Consider the following 20,197-nt stretch of genomic DNA (forward strand, 5'->3'; position numbering starts at 1 on the left):
ATTATTTAGGGGGTCAGGTGGCACCTCACTATTGGACTGGGTCTAAAACTGCCAAAAAATTAAAACATAGGAGGCTGTTTTGTATTTAAATCAGTTAGGGGATCATAACCGCAACTTTTGGAAAGATTGAGGTTCAAAAGTGCAATTAAGCCTATATATAAAGATGAAGTATAACATGTAATATGTTGTTGGATTCGTTTCAATAAATATTTTTAAACTATGGAATTTTATAATTTCTACAAATGAACAACTAAAGATATTAATATTTAAAATTATGCATAAACATGGGTGAAAGAGTCAAATAAATTATTTATTTCAGGACTGAGTATTTTTTTTTTTTTTTTTTGTATCAAATTGATCTCAAGTTATATAATGTCTAGACTCTGGGTAGTTACCCTTTCCATTCAATTCTAATGAATTGCTTGCATGGTCATTTAGCGCTTTCAAATTAGCAAAAAATAATATCATTATTTAAATTTTTAGAAAAGTAAAACAAAAAAATTCAAAAAAAAAAAAAATCATCGTCTTCATCTTTAATTTGTATCCTCACCCACCTTGACTATGAGATGCACTTTAATTTCAGTTCAAACTCTGCAAGCTTCTTTCCTTTTTCCAATTTCAATTCAACTGCAACAGATCTCACTCTCACTCTCATCAACTATAACAATTCTGAGTTCTATTTATTCTCCAATTTCCCCCTTAAATATTCTGAGTATTTTCACAACAGAGATGAGCATCTTCTTCATAAATATGAAATAAACTATGTACTGACATTAAGCCAGTAAGATTACGAAACGTGTCTATTAGTAGTCAATGTAAAATAACGTTGACTCATGTGTACCTCTCTCATAAAAATTGATTAAAATAATATATAATTGCTCATTTTTTTACCGGTTTGGTCCAGACATCATTGAACATTAATGTGAATATTCTCATATAAAATTTAAATTTTGATTTATCACTTGTAATAGTTCAATCTCTTCTTATGGACCGACTGGAGTATCAATTATTGATTTGATTAACTGTTTATTTATTTATTATTTAGAAGTAAGTACACCTTTTAAAGAGAAAACACCTGAATCATTCACCTCACAGATAGTGGTTGATAACATTAATGATATTAATGTTTTTACATGAAAAAGAATGATGAATGAATAATTAAAATAAATTATTTAGACGAAAGAAAATAATTAACTAAAAGAGATATCTAAATAATGTCATCAAAATACAAGTTGCTCGTTCCAATGAACTTAATTCAGTTGGCAAGGACCTTGCATCCGAGATTTAATCCCCAGAAAAAAAGAAAGAAAAAAAAAAGTACAAGTTTCTCACCCAATCAAGTCCCTTACACAATATTTTTTAGTGTATATATACAAATGCATGCTATGTCACATTTAAGCTCATCTTCCTCGAAACTACTCGTTCTTCACTTCCTTAATCCCAAATAACTCTATATTGTGTGGTTGTCATTTTCCTTGGTTCTTTCTTTGTATTTTCCCCCAAAGATTATATATAATGGACACCAAAGTGCTTTCTTCCGGAATCCATTATTCAAAATTACCCGAAAGCTACATCAGACCCGAATCTGATAGACCATGTCTTTCTCAAGTCTCTGAGTTCGAAAATGTTCCTATCATTGATTTGGGTTCTCACAACAGAACACAGATTGTGCAGCAAATTGGTGAAGCATGCAGCTCCTATGGTTTTTTCCAGGTCTAGCCCCATATTTCAATTTTTTTGTTTATTCATTATTCAATAACCATAGATGAACAATGAAGATTTTTTTAGATAAGCATAACTTTTGCTACTCGTCATAATTAGGATTAATTCCTCATTTCTGCTAAATACAATTTGATTTGTCACATGCAAGCCAGATGCCACTAGTTCTAACGTAAGTGGTTGATGCGCAATGTGTATGATTTGTAACTTTAGAGAACCTAGTTCAATTCTTAATGATGAAATAAAATGTCATTTTGGTAATTAAGTGACATTGTGAAAACAATGCTAATTGAATGATTGTGTAATGCACAGTCACTGAATTAATTTTATATTAAACACCGTAAGTTTTGGGAGGCTAATTAATAATATATTGACAATTAATTGGACAGGTAGTTAATCATGGGGTGCCACTAGAAGAATTGAAAAAAACAGCAGAAGTGGCATATGATTTTTTCAAGTTGCCAGTGGAGGAGAAAATGAAGTTGTATTCAGACGATCCAACAAAGACAATGAGACTATCTACAAGTTTTAATGTGAACAAAGAGGAGGTGCATAATTGGAGGGACTACCTTAGACTTCATTGCTATCCTTTGGATAATTATGTGCCAGAATGGCCTTCTAATCCTCCTTCATTCAAGTAAGTCCACTCTCTTCATTTTTCTCTGTCTCTCTAATTTCAGCCACGTATCTATCATCGGACAAGTGTTACTGACTAGGTCTAGGCCTCACCTTGTAGACATGTGGTGAGGTATAGTTTTTAGGTGAATGACATGTGATGATGTATTCACCATGAGGTCATTCTCTTGTCTATAAAAAAAATAAAATTGATGTAATATATATGATGCATTTTCTTACTTTATGAATATGATAAAAAAATGTTAACGAAGTCATAGGAGCTTAAGATCTTTAAATAGTCAACTTTTAAGAAGGTTTGTATACTAATTATGTTAAAAATTAAAATATTTGACTTTGTTGTAGAATAGATTTTTATTTAAAATTCTTTAAGAGTATTATGTTAGAAACACAAGTTAGCAATATATATATATATATAAAAGATTGTCATGTTAAGTAGTGTTTTAAATGTATTTTTTAAAGAATCTTAAAAAAAATTGTTTAAAATCTAAATCAAAGTACTTGTCAAATCATAAAAAATCCCATGTCCCCAAAAAGAAGTTACATGATTTGTCATGTTACCATTTTGCTATAAAAACCACATTATATTTTTGTTCTCTTCACGATTTTTTAGAAAAATGTGAGTAGTTTTATGATTGGAAATTAAATACTGACTGACCTACTAAAAGGAATTTTATAGCGCTTTTTTTTTATTTTTATTACAAGAGTGAGACTTTTTTAGATTAATTTTTTTTAAAACTTTTTTAGATTAATGTATATTATTAAAATTGATTTAAAATTTAACAAACTTTTACATACTCAAGGTGCTATCTCATTGATAAGAGGATTCATTAGAATTATTTTTGTAAAAGTCATGTGAACTTGGTTCAGATGTGAACTTGATTCAGTTGATAGGGATAATGCATAAATGTTGATGTTTAAACTTTGAATACCCGCTTATTCATTTTAAAAATGAATTTCTATTCATTAAACTACTTAAAAAAAAAAAGACAGTAACAATAACAATAATTTGAACAAAAACGTTATCTCGATAAGTTAAACTTTTGAGTGCAATTTATTGTCTAATTAAAATTGGTTTTATGTTGAAAGTTAGGATCGAACTATCGATCTCCTTAGCACTCCGCTACTTACCATATGTTTGGAGTCGCTTTTGGAAGCAAATTTTTGTGTACCATGAACTCTAATGTCTATAGCTTCTGCATTGCGGTAATTTTTATTGCTACATTGGAGAAATTGAATGCGAATTCGAACAAACAAACACTTAGCCCCATTTTACAGTTGTGCGCGATTTAAAAAAAAAAAGCATGTTGCAGTCAACTACTTCACTCTTGTCAATGCACAACTTTGTAGATTAATGTATTTAACTATTTAAGGTAAAAAATTATAAAAAATTTAATATTTTGAAAATATTTATCGATACAAATCGAACAACATCTTATATGTTAAGTTTGTATTTACATATTAATTAAAAAATACGGTTAAATTAAGTCACGTGAATAATGCGCATTGAAAAAATGCGACATGTATTTTAAACGGATGAAGTATAATTTACTAAAATACTCTTATTAACTCTAGTTAGTTGAGTATTTAGGTGGATTATAATTCAATAAATAAGAGTATATTAATTAAAAATAAGTAAATGTTACATTAATATTTTAAAGTGACAATTATTTTGAGACAAAAAATACTAAAGAGACGAGTAAAAATGTTACATTGATATTTTAAAGGACAAGTAAAATGAGACGAAAGGAATATATTAACAGCTGTGCGATTAGTCTTTTAAAATTTAAGTTTTGTATTTTTTGATGAACAATTACTAGATTTAAACTCTTTATTCATATTATAGACCATATATATAATTTATTTAATAAATCTAAAAAAGTGAAAAGTTATTTATAATTTAAACAGAGAGAGTATAAGTTAACAATGTCATAATTGATTTAAAAAAAAAAAAATGTCATAAATTTAAGCAAGTCGCATTAGTTTAATGAATACTATGTCAAGAAAAAGATGGGTCCTGACATCACTAGATATTTCCGTGTTGACGTAAGCTCTTCACTGTATATTTGTGTTAATATTGTCTAGATCTTCTTGTCCTGAAAAACTTGGGCCCCGGGATCTGTTTCCCTTTACGATTTAAATAGTCTCGTCAAATCAAATGTGTACACCCTCTCCATTCACTAATATAAACAAAAATTATATTTTAGGTTCATTCATTTAATAATTTCATTTAATAATGTATGTGGTCTATAATAAAAATCATGTGTTCTTTAAAAAAAATAAAAACCATGTGCATCATTAAATGAAAGAATCTAAAATATAAACTTTTATTCATAATAGTGACCAAAGGATGTATGCTACATTTTACTGCTATGCTAACTAGCAAAATCACTAAAAATAAGGAAGTACTATTGACTGGAAAACCCTAGAGAGACATTATTTAAGGGGTCAAAATTAAAAAAGGGTTTTGCCAATGATTGTCACCTAACACTTTAAGCATTCAAAATCACGATATTATTGTTTAAAAAATCACTTGTTATAACTTTCAATACATTGAATCACACATTTCATATAAACTTGCTATTTATGACGTTTAAAGAGAGTGTGGAGCAACTCAGCAACTCGTTAATATTTTCGATACTTTTTTTACTTAACTTGACTATTCATAATGGTTGATGCTTCATGTATTTAACACCGTATTAAAAATGCACCCTCATGTGGAGTATGATACATGGGTGCCTGCCTCTATGGAAAAGGTGACTAAGGAAGCACTCTTTCTCTCTTCATTTTTCACAAGCCTCATTTAATAAATCTTAATAAAATAAACATTTTTTGTTGAAATGTAATGATATATAATTATATATGAAAACTATTTAATAATTTCTTTTAAGCTCGATTGAAAAAAAATTGGTGTTCATTAACTATTATCGTAAAATAAGTGATGTTAGGAGACTCATTTGAGCACCCAATTTGGGGTGCTCTCTTGTGGATGTTCTAAGTGTTGCTGCTTCATTAATTTTTGTCGTAGAAAATAAACAAAAATAAGGAAGATAAAAATTCATATACTCATCAGTCTCCTTGATTAAGCCCAGCTACGACAAGGCTCTTCATGACAAATGATAAACAAGCCCCCATCAATAATTTGTGTTTCGGTAGATGATGAATTAACAAGCAAATTAAAGTCCAACATAATTGACAACTGTTGCATGATAATTTGTATGTGGCAGGGAAACTGTGGCAAATTACTGCAAAGAAGTTAGGGAATTGGGGTTGAGAATAGAAGAATACATATCAGAGAGCTTGGGCCTAGAAAAAGATTACTTAAGGAATGCTTTAGGTGAACAAGGGCAGCACATGGCAGTGAATTACTATCCACCATGCCCACAACCAGAACTTACTTATGGATTGCCAGGGCATACAGACCCAAATGCACTTACAATTCTACTCCAAGATCTTCATGTTGCTGGCCTACAAGTCCTCAAAGATGGCAAGTGGCTTGCTATTAACCCAATTCCTGATGCCTTTGTTATTAACATAGGTGATCAACTGCAGGTATGTAATAAGCTACTCATTTACGACAAATATACGCTACATTAACATTGTAACTAAATTTGAGCCAGTTATTTGCGTAGTCATGATCACCTTAAGACACACTTGATGGACTAGTTAGTATCAACAAACAGTTTATCAATCCATGAACACGCGTAACTGTTGGTGGCGTGCTCTTCACCTCCAAGCTTCTATCAAACTTCACATGTAATTTGGTTGACATAAACTGTTTGGAACCATACAACACAAAATTAGTGTTTATTCCAAAGAATAATGCTAGGAACACACTCTTAAACACAAACATTCCTTGTAAATTTGCTCGAACTCCTATCAATTTTAACCGAGAGAGTGTGTTGAAATGTCTGTTAAAAAACATGTTCCCAGCATTACTCTTTTTCTCTATGTACACGTTCAAACTCATGCTGACACAAAATTTCCTGGACTTTTTGTAATTTTAACATCTTTTATGTTACACGTGATTTCAGGCTTTGAGCAACGGGCTTTATAAGAGTGTTTGGCATCGGGCTATTGTCAATGCTGAGAAACCAAGACTTTCTGTGGCTTCATTTCTCTGCCCAGATAATGAGGCATTGATATGTCCTGCAAAGCCACTCACAGAAGATGGATCTGGAGCTGTGTACAGAGGATTTACATATCCAGAATACTATAGCAAGTTCTGGAGTAGGGACTTGGAAAAAGAACACTGTTTGGAATTTTTCAAGAACAATTAACCTTTAAGATGCGATAGGTACAAAATAAGGGTGAAAAATGAGGGAGTTATTTGACAAAACAAAGTTTCAGTCTCCCTTCTTCGTATCCAATCCTCAGTCCTATGAAGCAGTGTGTAATTTTCAATTCTTTTTTGCTTTTGCAGTTTCTATTGTCCATGCATTTGCCTAGTAAATGTTCTTCCTACAAATACGTTTCTGTTTTAATAATAATGTAACACAGAATGCACTGAATCTCGATGTATTTTATACAGTGTCGGGGTATACAAGTGTCAATTTTGTGTGTTTGAATAATGTTGCTCTTTGCTTATTGCAAATTGTAGTTTGCATCATAAGTTTATGTCAGACTATAGTTGATTAGCTGCGAAACTCAAATTGATTCGTTTTTTTTTACTCATCTCTCTTATATACAATTCATATAGTTTATTAATCTTATACAATGGTCGATATGATACTAATCAATCGCACTTGAACTCTTAACAGTTTCCTTTTAAAAAATAAAATTAGTATGAAGTTGATGTATAAAATGGTAATTATTGATTGACATTGTTAATCAGTTGAATTTCATTGCTATATCTACGTATGTATTGGTAAGTTCTTGGAGATTATTTATCAAAAAAAAAAAAAAACTGATGATGATTAATGAAAGAGCTGGAATTAAAGAGAAGACATAGAAGTACAATCCAATTCCACAATATGAAACAATGTTATTTGATATAGGCAATATTACAATGAACTTTCTCATTATTATTTTCCTACCGAATAGAAGTTGAAATCACATATTTTTATGGGGAAAACTTAGGTAAGTAGAAGCACAACCACAATCTCAATATCAAAACTCAGATGCAACACGCCAAAGAACTTAAACCTTCTTAAGAAATTCCATGATGTATGTGTTGAAAGCATTACAATGAACTTTGAAACCTTGGAATCCAGCACCTTTGGCAAGATCCTCAAACTCTTTCTGTGTTCTCTCTTTCCCACCTGGATTATGAGCCAACATGATTGCATCAATGTGAACCACACCTTTTGTGGCCAGGCTTGAATCTGGAGCCACTGGAAGTATGCATTCTGCCACAATCACTTTTCCATTGTCTGGTAGTGCTTCATAGCAGTTCTTCAAAAATTTCAAGCAGTGCTCATCACTCCAGTCATGACAAATCCACTATATGCATATAAAATGATATCATAATTAGCATATACTATCAGAAAAATTAATGTAGTAACAAATTTTAGTTAAGAAAAATATAAAATAAACCTTTCTTTCATTGCATTTCTAAATTTAGTGACAGAGTTATTCTCTTCGCGAATTTTATGTAAACAAGAGGAATATGATTTGAAGTATATCAAATGTAAAGGCTAAAACAACTATGTTATGGAAAGCATGGATATAAACATGTTGACAATGACACCTGACATTTCCTCTATCTCAAGTGTCGGTGCTACTGTTAGCGTATAGAAGAAGGCCAAAACATTGTGTTAGGGTAGGTAAGATTTATAAAATGCACCTTCATAAAAACAGCATCAGCCTTTGGAATACTGACAAACATGTCTCCACCAACATGCTCAACTCCTACACAAAACATCAATGTCAATTCTACATATATTGTAGTAAGTAATTTTGTTCAAATATGCTGTAAAACCTAATACTAATTGTTTAAGACAATGACATGTAAACTAAGCAGCGCGGTTAAACATAAGAAAAAAAGTACCTGGATAAGATGGAGCATCTTCAATGACATGGGGTAAATCAAAATTAATACCCTTAATGGTGGGATATTTTGAGACAATCGTGTTAATTACAGCTCCAGTACCACCACCTACATCAACAAGAGATTTAAGGCCTTCAAAACCTGTGTAGGTCTCAAGAATTTTCTTCATTGTGATGGTAGAGTGATCAGACATCCCCTTGTTGAAAACCTTGTTAAACCTTGGATCTGTTCCATGGTATTCAAAGGCTGTCATTCCATAAGCCTTGTTGAATGGAATGCCCCCATCAAGGACTGCATCTTTTAGGTGGTACCTACAATGAGTAAGGACTAAGGATTACTATTTCTCATAATAGAGAGAATGTGTGTGCAATTGGAAGGATGTTGATGTTTTTGCAGAATAGAAAGTGTTTTTATGTCATCTTTATTTTAAGGTTTTTATGTCATCTAAGCATGAGATGAATACAATTTCTCGTAAAGAAAAACAATTTAATTACTTGTATACTATAACCCATTATTTGGGTTAACTTCGGCAATCTCTCATTAGAAGTCGATGACTAATTACTCAAGATGTCGAGATTCATTTAAAGTGTTGACATCACCAAACATATATTATTTCATACTTTATTCAAAAAAAAAATTATTTCCTACACCGCTGGAGATTAAAATCCTAATCACATGGTTAAGATATCTAGTTGTAGTTCATTCATGCCATAGGATATTGATAAAACAAAAATGATGTGTATAGAACCACTATGTATGTGTTTGGCATCACTTTTCCACAAGCCAAACCTAAGTTTCTTTTGTCAAACACCGTTTTCCTAATTTTTATCTTGTTTGGATGAAGAAAAAGCGATTCCAGGAAACATGATTTTAGGCCCAAAACGCCAGTTCTGCTGAAGCTCATCATATTCCTAGTTTCTGCGGTGAATCCCAAAATCAATTTTTGTTTACTGTAGATTTGGCAGTTAAAAAACTCATTTCTTCCTTCTTTGCCCTCAGATCTATCTCGTTCTCTTTCAGATCTATATCGTTTTCTTCCTTCTCTCCCTCTTGAACAACCCATTTAAGTTTCTATTCACTGTCTCAGCATTCAGCATTTTTTTTCTTGTTTTCTTCACATCAAGCAACTTCCAGGATCTCTATTTTTTGTTTTCTTCACATCAAGTAGCTTCCAGAAAATTTGTATATTTTCTTTTCTGTTTGTTTTGCTATGCGTTTTGTTCCTTCCCTTTGTTATTTATTATAATCATTAATTAATTACTACTATATGTTTTTATTAGTTTTTACATTTTTTTTTTAGGAAAAAAAATAGTTTTTAAGTTATTATTAATATTTATTATGGTTCTTCAACAAAACAAAAAAAAGTTATTATTATGGTCCTTAAAAAAAGAAGTTATTATCATGGATCCCCTAAATAAAATTATTATTATCGACGTATACTAAATAATTATTTGAAACAAAAAAAAAATTAAAAAAATTGAAAAATCTATTTTGGTAATTATACATCTAAAAGCAATTTTGATTCAATGTATCCAAACAACAACAATTCATAAGAATCGCTTTTAACAAAGTGTATTCAAACAAAAATCAATTCACATCTAACTCACTTTTAATCAAAATCAATTCTCTCAAACTCAATTCTATAAAAATCAATTCTCGTCACCGCCAAACCAAACGCACACTATAAAGTAAATGAGTAGTGTTATTTGAACAACCATATAAGACAACTTTTGTGAAAACTTATTTTTTCTCTCTTTTCATTGGTCAAAACCAATGGAGAGAGAAAAAGGAAGAGGAAGAATAAGAGGATAATGTATAAAGTTGTCAAAAAGTTATGAGAAAGTGGTCGTGCAAATATCATTTCTCAAAGTAAATTAACTTAACAGACATAGTGATTTTTTTTTTTTTTGAGGAAAAATAATTTGACATGATAATATAATGAATTTTGACATGATGATATTTTGTTACTTTTAATAGAAAATAATTGTATAAGCTTTTTATGTCAAAAAGTGAATTGGCTTGAAATAATCACTCACTTTTAAGGGACCATTTTTCCATATTAAAAAATGTATTCTATTCACTAAACCATATTGATTAAGTTGAATTATATAATTACAATAAGAGACTTTTCTTTTTTATAGATTCTTTTTTCTTCAAATAATTTTATTCATAACACTGTGAAAGCCTATCATTTTTTGTTAGGCTCAACCCTCCTCGATCAACATAACACTATCGTTTGAATGTTGATGCATCAAATGTGATATTTTTTGTTATAACGTCAAATGTGATTAAACAAATTCTATACATATTTTTTTAACTTTTGTGGTTGATATGTAACATCCAAACCAAGTTTTCTTAAGTTCAAAGATCTATCCATTTTTTTGGTTTATCTGAGACCCAAAATTAATACTAGGGTTACTAGGCTTTTTAGGTATACCCTCCTATGAATTTTTTTTTTTGGAGATTTTCCCTGTAAAATAAATATTATTTGGTTTACCCCCTCCACAACCAATAGTCAGCATCTGAATGGATAAATTTGCTACTAACATAATATTTTATTTTATTTTTTTTAATTTCCACGCGGCATAATTTATAAAAAAAAAACAAAAAATCTTTTTATTTTGAAAAAAAATCTGAATTTTAATTTCGAGTTTTTCTCTACTTTTAAATATAAGGGAGTTTTTTTTCAAAAATTTTAAAATCTGATTTTTTTTAATTAAAAAGATATTTAAAAGTTCTGAAATTTAATTATAAAAATAAAAAAATTGAAATTAAAAAAATCTGGGGGTTTTTTTCGAAATTTAAAAAATTAGAAAAAAAAAATTCAGATTTTGTTTTAAATTAAGAAGATATTTAAAAGTTTTGAAATTTAATTATCAAAATAAAAAAATAGAAATTAAAAAAATCTCAATGTTTTTAAAAAATCTGGGGGTTTTTATTTTGAAATTTAAAAAATTAGAAAAAATAATTCAGATTTTTTTTTTAAATTAAGAAGATATTTAAAAGTTTTGAAATTTAATTATCAAAATTAAAAAAATCTCAATGTTTTTAAAAAATCTGGGGGTTTTTATTTCGAAATTTAAAAAATTAGAAAAAAATTTCAGATTTTTTTTTTAATTAAGAAGATATTTAATAGTTATGAAATTTAATTATCAAAATTAATAAAAACAAAAATTAAAAAAAAAATTAAAAAAATCTGAATGTTTTTAAATAATTTGGGGTTTTTAAAAAAGTTCAGATTTTTTTCAAAATAAAAAGGTTTTTTGTGTTTATAAAAAAGTTTTTTTTTTTTTTTAAATTATGCCACATGGAAATTCAAAAAAAATAAAAAATATCGTGTCAGCACGCCATGTCATCAAATTTATTCAATCAGATGCTGACTGTTGGCTGTGGGGGGAGGAGAGTAAACAAAAAAATCTTTATTTTATAGGAGGAAATCTCCAAGTTTTATTCCATAGGAGGATAAACCAAAAGACCCCGAATAAAAGGGGATAAAAACTTTTTAACCCTTAATGCTATATGCAAAAGTTCGTTCAACTACTCGATTTCTTTTAATGTTGACATGTACGTAAAACCATAATAGTCTTGAGCTTTGACAAACAACTTGGACTATTACGAAATTGTCTAACTGTTCATATTGCTATTGAAAGCTTTGCAGGAAGATTGGTTCACACTCCATTGGTGGTAGGTGAAATGCAGAAATGTTGAATAGTGAGTTGGTGGCCACTCAAAAATGGGGGGTCCCTCTAGGTCATCATCATGTCATAATTTGAAACTTTCGAAGTTGAGAAATGATATTTGAACAATTATTTTTTATAATTTTTGTGACAACTTTCTATTTCATACTTACATTATTTTTTTATTTTTTTTTTATTGTTTTAGTTTTTGTATCACTACCTTTTTTTTTTTTAATTTTGGTTGTCACAAAAGTTATCATATATATATGGATGTTCAAATAACACAACTCTTTGATGGTAGTGTTTCAACTCTTTGAGGTTAGTGTTTCTGGATAATCATCGTCCATGTATTAATCAATTTCCTCTTAATAATTGACACGAGTTTATTGCAATAATCCCTTACCATAAAATCCTCTAAAAAAAAACCAACCATAAAATTTTAACTAAATAAACATTCTTAATTTTCTTCAAAAGAACCATTATGGAGTAATTAAAAACTTATGAATAATTAACTTACACGTTAACTTCCCGTGCAAATGAAAACATTTCATTTTTGTAATCCATTAATTGTGTTTTCTAAATGTTCATCGAGTCTCAAACGTTACATTTTAAAATAATGTATATTCTATACAAAATTTTAGATTTCCAGCCTCTCCATGAGAACAAAATGTATGAGAAAGGCGTAAACTACATTGTAAGAAACAAATTATAATGCATCAAAAACAAATATTCTCATATACTATGAGATATCTACGTAGTTGTCAATTTAATCGGTCACCGACCCATGATTATTTCTCTAAGCAAATATGCGTATGATCTGAGTAATATGAGCAGGATAAATTATATGGTACACCCAATATATTTGAGTGTACCGATACATCCACTCTTTAAATTAATAGTTAAAAGAGTTGTTTTTTTAAGAAAAATATTATTTTTTTATCATTTATAATTATAACAACTAAATCTTATTCATCAAAAGTGTCAACGAAATAAAATTAATTTTTTTGAATTTTTATCACTCGTAATTGAGAACATTGATTATTTTTTACAATAATATGTAAAAATAATTACTATAATTCTTATAAACAATGAAATGATGTTTTTTCTAAAATGATGTTATATAAAATATAAATATTAACAAATAGTTATTTATTACATAAAAAATTATCGTTAATTTATAAAATTATGAAACAAGAGTACCGGTACACCTTATTTTGTGAATGTACCGTAGAAGTTCCCTAAGAAAAAGGTAACTATTTTACAAATACGTGTTTTCCCACCTATAATTTGTTTTTTTTTTTTACGGGGTTTCTTGTTACTTTGTACTATTTTACAAAGACATATGAATTTTAAATTTCTGCATTTATGTCTAGTGTCTATAGCTTACTGAATAACCCGTCGGGAAAGAGAGAAGGACAAAAAAGCTAACTAGAATAATGAATACAAATTCCAATTCTTTTTTTTTTTTTTGGGTGCTAATTCTCACATTTTGTTGTTGATGTGTTTTATGATTTTATTTTATGTTTAAGGTGTGTCTTAAAGCTAGAATATGTCTTAAAGTTAAAGCACATTTGTTAAAAATACTGATAGATTATTTATCAATCTGAGTGGAGTATGAATCACAATCTTAACAACCTAACCAATCATATTTGGTCACTTATTTATGTGTTAAATATGTTGTATATGGAATTTGATTCAATCATAATTCCATATCCTGCTAGTTTTTAATTATTAGTAAAGAAACATTGTTCCACTAAGTGATCCATTCACCCATTTTGTTCATTTATATTTACCCCATATCAAAAATCTAAAGGTAAATTTTAACACTCCTCGTCCTAGAATTAGTAAGTCAGAACTATCTGTCAGTTGTAAACACATTTTCAGAATATATCACATCTATTCTTAGTACCAATAAAACAGAGAACAGAGCAAAATAAAAACAGAGTAAAAAACAGAGAATAGGAAATAGTGAAATACCAGCTTTCCATGAGAACTTTATCCTGATTCATGAGGTTAAGAGCAGAAATGGATACACCATCTTCATTCTTAACCAAATACTTAGCAACAGTAGCCAAACCATAAAGTCTCTGAACCTTTCCATCTTGTTGAGTACGAACAGAACAAGTGAGGATATTGTAACAAGCCAATAGACGCAAGATACGGTCCAGCATAACCGGTGCTTCAGGGTTAGTTGTTGGGAGCTGAGAAGCAATTTCAATAGGTGAAATTTGAGCACCAGGTCCAGCTTTAGCAATGATTTCTAAGAGATCAAGTTCAAGAGCTGATTTTAAAACCATGGGAAGAACTGAGGCACTTGCTAGTTGCATGGCGAAGAGGTTTGCTTCTTCATCTGATATGTGAGTTGGTGTTATTTGAGTTTCACCTGTTGAACCCATGGTTGTGATTGATGAGGTTTTTGAGATTGTAGTGGTGATTTGAAGAATGTGGAAGAATGAAGGTGTGTGTGAGTGTGACCTTAATGATGCAAAGTGGATTGCTATTATATAGAACTTTATGAGAAATTGTTTGGTTGAGTTTGGTGTATCTGGGCCATACATTACAATTGGGTCCCACTCAACCACCACAATGTGGACCCCTAAGAGAATTCGTGCATATGTGGTAACTAGAGTTGTCAAAACGGGCGGTCCGGCCCTAATGGGCTTTATCGGGTCAGGTCAAAAAGTCCGATTGAAAAACGGGCTTAAAATATACTACCTGAGTCCGGACCTACATGGGCCGCGGGCTAACGAGTCGGCCCGTATTAAAAATTACATTTTTTTTATATAAAAAAGTACTATAAAATACTCCTATAAATTTTTAATATGTTTAAATAATGTCTAGCACAATAATAAACTGTAAACATTTTTGTACACTAGTCGTAAACTAAAACGGCGAGGAAAACAATTTTAAATAAATTAGATACGTTATGGTTATAGATATTTACTTCCCTAAAAATTTTTTATAGATATTTATATATTTGATCTTTAAAATTATAAATGATGAAACGAGTAAATATAATTTTATATTACATTCATATGTGTTAATTCATTGAATTTTCACTTTTATTTTTCACTTTGATAATCAACTAAGTAAAGAATTATTTGAAAAATATATATAATTTATAGGATTTTTTTGTTATGCGGGCTAACGGGCTACCCGCGGCCCGTTCGAGCTAGCTCTAACGGGTATCGGGCTTTTTAGGGCCGGGCTAAAAAGCCCTATTAAAATCCGGGCTCAATATTTAAGGCCCAAGCCCTATAATTAATCGGGCTAAACGGTCCGACCCGTAAGGCCCGACCCATTTTGACAGCTCTAGTGGTAACTGGGTTATACATCCATAGTCCATACCGACCACTTAGACTCACAGAATATAACTGTAACAAGATCAGTAGATACCTTTTTAATGTGTATCACTGTTGAAAATTTCAATTAACAAGATATATAGTTTGCGTGACCACTATTTAAAAACTGAAAAATATGGTCACACAACTAAAATGTACGTGACCATTATTTTTCTACTTAGTTAACCAAATAAATTCTGAAAAAATAATGGTCATGTAACTAAAAAAATGTGATTACTCAGACTATATATCTGGTTAACTATTTTGTAGAGTGATATAAAATGGTATACACATTAAAAGATGTCTATCTATCATTGCTTTGATTGGAATCCGAAGATATTCCAAATTTACCAATTTCTACTTTCATCTAAAATAGTTTTGCATTATTATACCCAAATGTGTTGCAGTTGCATACATTCATAGTTTTGTTTTGGTCATAGTTTTGTTTTGGTCTGTATGGACAAAGTCCTGGATAAAGTTGAGACCACCTAAATGGATGGTTTGATTGTACCATTCCGATTAGTCGATTCTTGAGTTGAATACCAAATTTTCAAAGAAGTTTTGTCATATATTATTTAATTAAACAATGAGATTTATTGATCTAATTGTAAAATTAATTATTTATGATACAAAATTTATCTCAACAATTGATTTTATGAGTGTTTTTCTCCCCGTGATAGGAGAAGTACTCAAATTTTGATAGTGTTATTCACCTACGTGACACCGTAAGTTCATATAGTTTTTTAATTGAATAATGAGTCCAAATATTGCATCATAATTGATGCCTCATTTCTAAGCAAATTGAATAGACCGTAATCACGGGTTGAGATGGAGAACTAGAAGCTTTTCATTTAGAAGCATACAAAAATCATGTTGGTGTGAACAAATGTGTTCTTCTCTGCTCTTAATAGAAAATGGGACAATATGGTAAGGAGGACTTTTCTTGAGTATTGAAAAGTAGGCATCAAGAAGGGTATTTTCATTTCCTAATATGTCACTATTGGGTTGAACAAGCTTTGCGCAAGAGTCAGCTTTTGTGTCTACCCTAACCTGCTCTTCATGGAAAAGTAGTATTCCCATATTCAAATTACAAGTAGTCGTAAAATTTCCTTAAAAAAAAATACTCGTAGAATTATTATCAAAACCTCATAAATTAATAGGTCCCAAATCAAAATATTGTTGAACTGGTATAAAGCGTATCCTAATATAAACACCCTAAATTAATTGTATAAAAAACTTTTGATATTAAGAAATTGATTTTTAGAGATTCTTTAAAAAACAGAAGTTGTTTTATGGGTGTTAAACACAATGAAAATAACTTTATCTTTTTAAAAAAATCAATTATAAAATATGATTTTTTTTAGGGAAAAAAACAACTCAAAATGGCTCCTCATTAAGAACAATTTTTAAATATGTTTTCTTCAAATTAACTATCTTAAACTAGAGAAAGATAGCTAACTAGCACCGAACGTGAGACATGATGGTAATTAGATCAAGTTCAATGGATATCTGTAAAAAAGGTATAAGATGAACAGGGTAAAATATTCACATTTTTGGATATGGTCTCGAGCTTGGATAATTACCCGCAAATTTAAACAGGTATGGGTGCTAGTACGAGTATTCTATGATTATAATTTTATGTAATACGAAAATTAGTTAGTTAATCATTAGCTTTGATATTTATTGTAATATGCTCTTTATATATATATATTAGATCCTTTTTTTTTTTTGTAGATAGACCGAAATGACAAAGCCATTATAAAACTCATACATCAAAGTGGAGGTACCGGGGTTCGTAACACAATCATGACATCCGGTCTAACAATTTCGGCATTTTCTCAGTTGAGCTAGGACTTCTAGATTATTTTAGATCCTTTTTATTCGATTAAATAATACTCTCTGCAATAAATTATACGTTGATTTAAGAGATTTTAAATCATATTTTAATTAAGTTATGATATTTTTTTGTTATTTATTGTTCTTATGTTGTTAAAGTATAGGTAATGAGTGCAAGTACATACTGTTAGATATCCATAGGATACGGAGACAGACACCAAACTTATTACTCACAAGTGTGTGGGCTCGGATCCAAAATCTTTTTTCTAAATGCGGATAGAGAGATGGACACTATAGGACCATGCCCAAAGGCTATCTATTGTCATCCCTATCCTAGAGTGAGAGCAAAATCAGGGTGCCTAATGAGCAATTTTCAAACATTAGTTTTGGAGAAACCTTGAAAAACCCAAGAAATATTTAGAAAACAGCACTCGCCTCAAAACGACGTCGCATTAAACGGGGAACGCGAAAAGTTTTGTTTAGTTTCGAAGTTTGATGATTGCTCAACACAGAAGAAGAAGTGGAAAACAATGGCAGAAGAGAAAGACTGTAACAACGAAAGCATAGACCTTTCTACACCAATGTCGGAAACCCCAATTAGAGCAGTGGTTTGTCTCAAAAGAAAAGAAGACATCAAACGTTTCGAGGAAACTGAAGAATGCTTCATCTTAGATTTCGATGACCCATCTGATTCTCTATCAAAGCTTTCGTTGGAGAAAGAGATCGACGATAATCATAATGATGATAGCCCTGATATCGCTGTTCTTGCTGAAAAGGGTCAGGTAAAAATACAACTATGTTTTTTCACTACAAAACCTTTCATTTTATACTTTTATGTTTCATTGATTATGGATTTTATTTGGATTCAAGGTTATGAACAAAATCAAAACTAGGTTTCAGTTATTTGGGATTGGACTGTCTTGTTCTTGATAACTTTCAAATATGTGTTTAATCACTGTAAAGTTTACATTTTTTTCAAGTTTTTTTTTTTTCGTTTTTTAATGGAAATGGTTTTAGTTATTTGTATACATTCTTAGCCCTGCAAATTTAAAAAATGCATGTTTTTAGCTTTTGTTTTTGCTCTAGCTTAAAACAATTTTCAAGATAATAATGCAATGTGACTGCTTCCATTGGTATTAATATCTATGTTGGATTCAAATGGGTTTTCAAAAACACACAAATATGTTGGCACCGATAATAATTTGAAAAATGAAAGAAATGAATGTAACTTTTTAGTGGCTGTTTGTTTCTGGGGTGGAAACCCGTGTAAAAAAATATAAGCTAGGAAATGCAGCTTATTAAAATCACAGTGAAATGTGTATTGGAAGAGATTTTGGTCTTGGACAAGCTAAATCAATCATTAGCTTAAGTGTATGTTTACTTCTGCTTTGACAAGAATTAATTATGAGTGAATTGATTCTGGTTAAAAGTGGGTTGCAGGTAAAGTGATTTGTGTTTAGATGCATACTGTAAAAGTGAGTTGGATTATAAATTTGTGTGTTTTAATCAATTCTAGACTCAGAATCTAAAAATAGTAGTTTCAAGTAAAATAGTGATTTGTGTTAAGAATTGATTACACTTTTTTATCATAATTGTAATTGCTACGGACTATAGTGTTAATCTTCATTTTGAGTTATGCTGATTGAATATTTTTTGAACAATATATAGGTGGCTTGTAGAGATTATCCACATGCAAGACATCTATGTGTCAAATTTCCCTTCACTACTACACCTCACGAGAGTTCATGTGAAATGGTAATGGTGGGATTTTCTTCTTGTTTAGTTTTTATTGATCTCTCTATACATTGTCTCTAATTAATGTCTTTGGTTGAATTGAATACAGTGTTTCTGTTACGTGTGTGACTCAGTTGCTCCTTGTAAGTACTGGACCCGTTCTGAGAAACCACATTGTGATTGTAATGCTGATAGCTGCTGGAAGAATGAGAGGGATATTTTTAAGTTTTTAGCTGAAGAAGAAGAATAGGCTCATTGGTTATGTACTAACAAATGTTTAATGTTACTGGTACCTGTTTGAATGGTGTGTAGATGGAAATGGCACACAAGAAGCCTAGTTAAAATTTTGATTTTGGGGTAAATTCTAAAACTATTTCTGTCTGTAGTTAAGAATGTGTCATGATAAATTGCATTTTGAGTGACTTGGATGATCTATGGCCATGTGAAAGCAGCATGTATAGTCTAGTTTTGAAATTGGGATTCAATGATTTAGTTTTAAAATCATTAAGGAGTCAAAATTGAATGAAATTGCGTAAATATTATAATATGATCTATTGCAATCATGGAATGGATTTCATCTATTTTGTTGAGGTATGGTAGCAACTAGAAATACACTCGTATAGGTATGGAATATTTGAAATTTTTTGTTTGGTTCAATTTTTATAGGAACATAATGGAGGGGAGAGGATCAAAATCCCTCCATCGCAAAACACTTTTTATTTCTCCTCGAATTTAGTTTTACCGATATTGATAGTTGTACATCTTCACTCGAGTTTGAACTCTTGCCAGTGTGTGATTTTAGGTGTTGTTTATCATTTTGTCTATAAATAAAAAGAAGATTGTTTTACTCGCGACTCTAATTCACATTTAATTTAGAGTTTGACATTATAACTTTAAGTGACTCTAAAAAAAAAGTGACATAGTTCAAATTCCACGTGGATAGTTCTAATATGATCGTAAATGCCAATGATATTTACTAGACTATTATATAAAGGGGATACATACTTTTGGGCTAGAATTTTCTTTCTCATGTATCCTTTATATTTAAATTATTTATCATTTTTATTTGAATCATCAATTAAAAAATTTGCTAAATCTCATTAAAATAAGAACAAACCACAAATATTATCAACCAAAAACAAAAGAACAACCCACAATAATAGAAAAAAAATACTTGACACTAAGAAAATCTTTATTTTGACCTTATATAATAAATATTGTGCTTTGGTGTAATATTTTTCATTTCAGTTTTACTTTTTTTTTTTTTT

General features: G+C 30.1%; 3 protein-coding genes across 3 annotated transcripts; 2 read left to right on the plus strand and 1 right to left on the minus strand.

Moving 5' to 3' along the window:
- Positions 1-1,340: 1,340 nt before the first annotated feature.
- Positions 1,341-7,022, plus strand: LOC11425208 (protein DOWNY MILDEW RESISTANCE 6). The gene is made up of 4 exons (XM_003602347.4): positions 1,341-1,713; positions 2,109-2,356; positions 5,580-5,904; positions 6,387-7,022. The coding sequence occupies exons 1-4, from the start codon at positions 1,516-1,518 to the stop codon at positions 6,630-6,632; spliced, it is 1,017 nt and encodes a 338-aa protein (XP_003602395.1). The 5' UTR covers positions 1,341-1,515; the 3' UTR covers positions 6,633-7,022.
- A 264-nt stretch (positions 7,023-7,286) lies between these two features.
- Positions 7,287-14,513, minus strand: LOC11421675 (caffeic acid 3-O-methyltransferase). Its single transcript, XM_003602348.3, has 4 exons — positions 13,996-14,513; positions 8,342-8,652; positions 8,138-8,202; positions 7,287-7,794 (listed from the first exon to the last, which is right to left on the minus strand). Exons 1-4 carry the CDS (start codon positions 14,412-14,414, stop codon positions 7,492-7,494), a joined length of 1,098 nt encoding a protein of 365 aa, XP_003602396.1. The 5' UTR covers positions 14,415-14,513; the 3' UTR covers positions 7,287-7,491.
- Positions 14,514-17,453: 2,940 nt separating this feature from the next.
- Positions 17,454-19,433, plus strand: LOC11443485 (uncharacterized). Its single transcript, XM_003602351.4, has 3 exons — positions 17,454-17,977; positions 18,864-18,950; positions 19,039-19,433. Exons 1-3 carry the CDS (start codon positions 17,726-17,728, stop codon positions 19,177-19,179), a joined length of 480 nt encoding a protein of 159 aa, XP_003602399.1. The 5' UTR covers positions 17,454-17,725; the 3' UTR covers positions 19,180-19,433.
- Positions 19,434-20,197: the final 764 nt, after the last annotated feature.

Source organism: Medicago truncatula, chromosome 3 (assembly GCF_003473485.1).
Source record: "Medicago truncatula cultivar Jemalong A17 chromosome 3, MtrunA17r5.0-ANR, whole genome shotgun sequence".
NCBI lineage: Eukaryota > Viridiplantae > Streptophyta > Magnoliopsida > Fabales > Fabaceae > Medicago > Medicago truncatula.

What these genes read in the sequence shown, in the direction of transcription:
- LOC11421675 (XM_003602348.3), bottom strand. Translation starts at nt 14,414, where the DNA reads ATGGGTTCAACAGGTGAAACTCAAATAACACCAACTCACATATCAGAT. An exon ending in AAAGTTCTCATGGAAAGCTG is followed by an intron (nt 8,653 to 13,995) that starts GTATTTCACTAT and finishes TACTCATTGTAG; the next exon opens with GTACCACCTAAAAGATGCAG. An exon ending in CTGATGCTGTTTTTATGAAG is followed by an intron (nt 7,795 to 8,137) that starts GTGCATTTTATA and finishes ATATGCATATAG; the next exon opens with TGGATTTGTCATGACTGGAG.
- LOC11443485 (XM_003602351.4), top strand. Translation starts at nt 17,726, where the DNA reads ATGGCAGAAGAGAAAGACTGTAACAACGAAAGCATAGACCTTTCTACA. An exon ending in TTCTTGCTGAAAAGGGTCAG is followed by an intron (nt 17,978 to 18,863) that starts GTAAAAATACAA and finishes AACAATATATAG; the next exon opens with GTGGCTTGTAGAGATTATCC. An exon ending in ACGAGAGTTCATGTGAAATG is followed by an intron (nt 18,951 to 19,038) that starts GTAATGGTGGGA and finishes AATTGAATACAG; the next exon opens with TGTTTCTGTTACGTGTGTGA.
- LOC11425208 (XM_003602347.4), top strand. Translation starts at nt 1,516, where the DNA reads ATGGACACCAAAGTGCTTTCTTCCGGAATCCATTATTCAAAATTACCC. An exon ending in TCTAATCCTCCTTCATTCAA is followed by an intron (nt 2,357 to 5,579) that starts GTAAGTCCACTC and finishes TGTATGTGGCAG; the next exon opens with GGAAACTGTGGCAAATTACT. An exon ending in ACATAGGTGATCAACTGCAG is followed by an intron (nt 5,905 to 6,386) that starts GTATGTAATAAG and finishes ACGTGATTTCAG; the next exon opens with GCTTTGAGCAACGGGCTTTA.